Raw genomic sequence first — 5,584 nt, 5'->3', positions numbered from 1 at the left:
AAATTAAATGATTTCAATCTCCTCTTAATCGTAATTGCGTCTCAATCGTATATGTTGGGACCGAATCAGTCTTTTTTATTAAACTCGGCGTCAATTAACATAAATTAAAATTAAAATGATTAATTTAATTAATCATTTATAAAAGTGGTGTCTTTACAAAAAAAATCTACAAACAATTTTAATTATCTAAAAAAATATGAACAATCTTTTACAGGTATATTAATGATATTATAAAAAAAAATAACAAAAAATGAACTGAATTTGATAATGCGGTGGAAAAGAATAGTTTTAATAGAATTGATTTTGTTAAAATTGATTTTTGTTTGGATCTATTAACCTAAAAGTGATTATAAATAATACATGTTGTTTGGATCAAAATTGATTTTCAATACATGATTACCAAAATGAACATTATCATATGTTTAAAATTAAATTTCATTTTTACTTTATATAATTATTTAAATTTGTGTTGCATTATTTACTCAGAATATTATCATACATTACTCAGAATATGAAGTACACTTAAGATAGATTATAGGGTAAATAAGTTAAAAGAATTGTGCATTTATAACAACAATTTAATTTTTATGCACATATAATATTAAATGATTGTACACATATATTCCATTTCAGCACATTTCACATTTAAATATTTATATAAACTCTTCTAGAAATCCTGTTAGTAGAAATTCAACAATGGTATGAAGTATGTAACTTGCTCTTCAAGTTTCTGGTTTCATGAACCAATATATGAATCTCCCTGTTACTCTACAATTTAGAAGCGCTTTTTTTTATGACTTAAAGTTTAAGTAAGTTGGATTCCACAAGCTCAACAGATAGACTGAGTAGTCGTAAGCGGCTTCAGAAGCGCTTCTCACACCTTAATATCTTCCGGCTTGCATAAGGGCCCTCTCCTACATCATCCCGGGTAGTAAACCATCCAACTGCTTTTGCAATTTGTTTAAGTTCGCTGATAACATGTACCGAGTCGCGGATATATACATAACCGCCTGGTCTAAGCATGCGGTCCATCTCGAGCATGATGGTTGAACTATTACACTTTTGTCTGAAATTTGATTATAATAATTTATCAAACACGGAATTGTATGTGCTTATAGAGAAATGTAAAGCTTCGAAGTTGGAATCGTGATTAACCTCTTTTTTTCAACGGAGAAGAGTCCTGCTGCGTTTAGCAGATCATACGTTCTTGGATATGTATCAAATGGCTCGCACCTGTCAAGATGAACAAAACTCAGCGATAAATTCACTATTTCTAGTTATTAAGCGGTAATATTTAGCATCTAAATTGATATCATTAAGAATCATATATATTCGGCCATAACAGTTACTTCATGGTTCAATCGCAGAACCTATTCGTTATTAGGCTGAACACTTTGTCTCGGATTCGAACCCGAGATCTTGCAGTTGTCTGCGTGAGTTTCGGGTGGGTGGTTATTGTCACTTCGTCTACGGACAATATAAACAAAGTGCGTAAAGCATAAGCAAATTTCTCTTACCAATCATGCATAACTCCTATTAGCCCTCGGTCGTATAGAACAGGCAAGGTATTGAATCCACTAACAGGAACAACATTCATAACCCAACAGTCAATCTGGAGATCATGCATTGCTGCAGCAAACCTGCATTTGTCAAATTGAAAGTTACATCATAATACATACACACCGAAGAGTTCCATAATCATTTTGCAACTGATAACAGACAACGAAATCAAACACAAAATACCGAAACAAGAAGAAGAAAAAAACTACTATACCCTCCAAATCCTGCCCTCATGTCCATTACATTTCTTAAGTTGAGCTTCTTCCAATTGAAAGCATGGACATAACTATCAATTATTTCATTCCAATATTTTGATTCGGCCTTAAAGAGTTCGTTTCTGGAAATAACGGCATCCATTTTGATGCTTTGAAGTCTGTCTGGTGGTTGATGGAGGCGTGAAGGCCAGTTAGTAACATTCGCTCCATATCCATTATTAGGCAATTGAGTTATGCATGCCTTAAGACCAGCATACCTGCAAAATGTTTCAGAGTTATCAGCATCTTTCGTATTTGAACATTTGAACAATCAATCTAACATCTTTGACTCATATTAGACATTGTTTTCCATTTCACACTAGCAATCATGAAAACTTCGAATGGAATATAGGTAAATTAGGCGAGTTGAACATTCATAAGGGGCCATACCAAACATCATCTGGCTCATCATTGGACTCGCATAATGGAGGATGCACAGCAACGTCACGACTAAGGTAGCAGCTATTATTCATAGGTTTCCGCCATATAGCAATATAACCCTCTTTCCGTACAAGTTCCCAACACATGCTAGCCGTAAGGTTCTCCATTTCTGTTAAGTAATAACAAATCCAAAGATCACGTTTAGAGGTGATATCTCACTATATCAAGGTTTAAGTGATTTGATACGAAAAATAGTTACCTTTCCACTGTTCTTGAAGACTCACTTCATGTTTGTATACAGGCTGCGCTGCCCACACAAAGTAGTGACCAGCCCTCAGAAGCCTGTTTGCTTCGAGAAGTAGAATTCCATCTCCATGAAAGCAAATGAAAACAGGATATCAGTACCAAGAACTAAAGTCTTCAAACATAATCATGATTTTAGTTTTATCCATCTTTTCTTAAAATCGTCATGTTAAGAAACTTAAAAATCTAAAGCAATGTGTCATCTCATATACACAAAAACTCATTATATTGGATGCTTGAAATGAGGGATATAAAAGTTTAAACCGAGAAATGAAGTACCATCACGAGTCCAGTTAATTCTGCATCTAGAACAATGGATGAGGTCAAATGCCTGACTCGGGTACAACAAACGATGTGTAGCAAATACTGCTACATGGGCAGGCACGCCACGCTCAAGAGCAAACTGAATCTGGTTCTCATGAACATCTTTTGGTGCTATTGAAAGAGTGGTCACATTACGTTGCATCAAAAACGCACCAAAACTTGCCACTCCACAGCCGATATCTAATGCAACTCTCGTGTTGTAACCAAATGCAATGTCAGGAACCATCTACACATTCAAGTTCCGAAAAGCTCTTAGTCTCTAGGCCACAAATTTGGATAAGCTCTATATAACTCAATCTTAACAAAAATGAATAAGACACTAACCTCGGAAATCTGATCCAGGTATTTATCTGCACCATGTATAAACTGTGTTCCCCCTCCTGGAAAAACAAATTTATCCTTCTTTATTGATATCCAATTTTGGCCACTTTTATCCTCAACCAGACGCGTATGAGGTACATTACTGAACCAAATCTGTCATTGTATATAAGTTAGCGAATCCTTTCTTCCGAGTCTGAAGTCTGAATCAATTGAAAAGTATCACATTCCGCAATTTTAATGTGAAAATGCATACACTAAAACTACAAGTACAATCTCCACTGCATCATATACACAACAACACAATTCACAAAACAAATAAGATAAATCACAAATAGTCCCTAAATTCGTCAAATTTAGAAATGATCACTGAATCTGAAAATTCTCAACCGCATTACTCACAGCAACTAGTAATTAATATTAAGAACCAAAGTAAGAGAGAAAGTACCTGGTCTCTACTTTGTGGCCAAAGAATATGTTTCCGATAACCTTTAGGCCTAGGAACAATGCAATTCAAACCCTTTCCTTGTTGAGGACAATGCCGTTCATATTTTTCTCCTCTCTCGCTCATATTAAACTTTGCAATCTCTTTAACATTATCCAAACAAGGTATATAATCCACCATTTTCACATCATTACAAATCTTATACTTTTCCACCACCACATCCACCTCCTTCGCTGGCAGAACTGATTCATTGTAGTTGCTGCTGTTCCAGTTCCAATTGAGCAGTGAGTCGTCGTTTCCGACAGTGAAATTGTCTGTCATGACGCCATTTTCGTCAATTAGACCTATTCGGACTAGTGGCGGTAACGGAGGTAAAATGAAGGGTTTATGTATAGGTTGAGGTTGAGGTGGGGGTGGAGGTGGTTGTTGGTGGTGATCGGGAGGAGGAGGAGGGGGAGGGGGAGGGGTTGAAGGAGAAGGAGAAGGGAAGAAAGTGGTGAGGGAAGAAGATATGGTTGATGTTGTTGACGATGAATAGCGAGTGAAGAGAAAGATGAGAAGGGTCATAGAGAAGAGTGTGAGAGTGATGATTTTAACTGAGGAAGGAGTTTTGAGAATATCCAGAGACTTCACCATCGACGACATGGTTGGTTAGAGAGAGAGAAAGAGCGATAAAAATGGATCTTGTAATTTGGTTATGATAAAAGCGAAACAGTAACGACGTTAAAGTACAGTGACAAATATAGACAAAATTGTGAGAGTTAGGTTTTGTTTTTCTTCTTTTGTTCCTAAATTCGTATTGACAAAAGAAAAGACAAAATTGTTACTGTTGGAGAGCGTGCTGCTGAGTTGTCGGGTTTTATTTACAGCTGCGATTTTGGTGACCGGAGTTGTTAATTTCGTGATTTTTTTTACCAAAATGAGATACTTTTTCCCTTAATTTCAATATACCTTTTTCTTGTAAATTTCAATACATCATCTTTTTAAATGATTTGTCGTTTTTTTAAAACAAATATCTGCCAATTGATTTGAAGGTCTTTTATTAATTGTGATCCACTAACCAATGTAATAGACAGATTTTTTTTTCCTTTCTTTTTCACTTATTTGATTTTATTAATATCTTTTTCAAAATATTTTATTAGTATTTTAAAAATTAATAAAATACTTTAATAATGACTATTTAAAAATTAAAATATTTTATCAACGTTATTAACTTTTATAAACTATTATTTATAAATAAATTATTCAACCGCGGTTGATTAAAAAGTTAATAACAAAAGTAATTATATATTAAATAAAAGAAGTATCAAATTAATAAAATTTATTACAAAATTGAGAGATAATTTAAGTTGTATTTTCCTCGTTCTTTGTTGACGGTTGTCGATTGCATATTAACGAGGTGTTCGTTGTCGTTCGCTTTTATAAGATCCTTGTTGATTGTATATATTTTGGGATGGTTGGGAAGAACTCTTTCTCCTTCATTTGTAGTATTTAGTATGTCTCATCCACTCGAACAGCCTGTTAGGGGTTAGGGGATAGTCGAAGGGGATTTAGGTCAAAATGGTTTAGAGGTAGTTTTAATCTATAGAAATTAGGATGCACGCCAAGTGGTTACGAGAGTCTAACAAAATAATGTCGGCACTACTACAAACAATATTTTTTATGATAAAACTTCCACCTCTTCCATTAATAACCGAGGAATATGTCCATGCAGTGCCATTATTTTAAAAAAAAGTATACAACTTATACCATCGGTTATTACCTAAACCGAGAGAATATAACTATGAATGAGCTCGCTTCGAATCATTTTATGTTTTATTTTTACTTTTAATTGGTTTAGGGTCACATAACATCTTTCTCTTTTTTACTTTTTTTATTTATTTTTATTTTTTATTTGTATTATCCTCGATTATATTGGTCAACCGATGGATAATATCTTTTGCATCAACATTTTTAAATATCTTTTTTTATATTATTTTTAATTACTAATTAGTTTATT

At 34.0% G+C, this 5,584-nt stretch overlaps 1 protein-coding gene across 1 annotated transcript; it reads right to left on the bottom strand.

Annotated features, from left to right (window-relative positions):
• Positions 1–564: 564 nt before the first annotated feature.
• LOC127092621 (probable methyltransferase PMT10) lies at positions 565–4,358 on the bottom strand. Its single transcript, XM_051031506.1, has 9 exons — positions 3,589–4,358; positions 3,147–3,296; positions 2,778–3,048; positions 2,455–2,565; positions 2,205–2,364; positions 1,775–2,032; positions 1,518–1,640; positions 1,156–1,233; positions 565–1,066 (listed from the first exon to the last, which is right to left on the bottom strand). The coding sequence occupies exons 1-9, from the start codon at positions 4,228–4,230 to the stop codon at positions 862–864; spliced, it is 1,998 nt and encodes a 665-aa protein (XP_050887463.1). The 5' UTR covers positions 4,231–4,358; the 3' UTR covers positions 565–861.
• Positions 4,359–5,584: the final 1,226 nt, after the last annotated feature.

The sequence above is a fragment of the Lathyrus oleraceus genome, chromosome 6, assembly GCF_024323335.1.
Source record: "Lathyrus oleraceus cultivar Zhongwan6 chromosome 6, CAAS_Psat_ZW6_1.0, whole genome shotgun sequence".
Classification (NCBI taxonomy): domain Eukaryota; kingdom Viridiplantae; phylum Streptophyta; class Magnoliopsida; order Fabales; family Fabaceae; genus Lathyrus; species Lathyrus oleraceus.
This window is presented reverse-complemented; position numbering and strand designations above follow the sequence as displayed.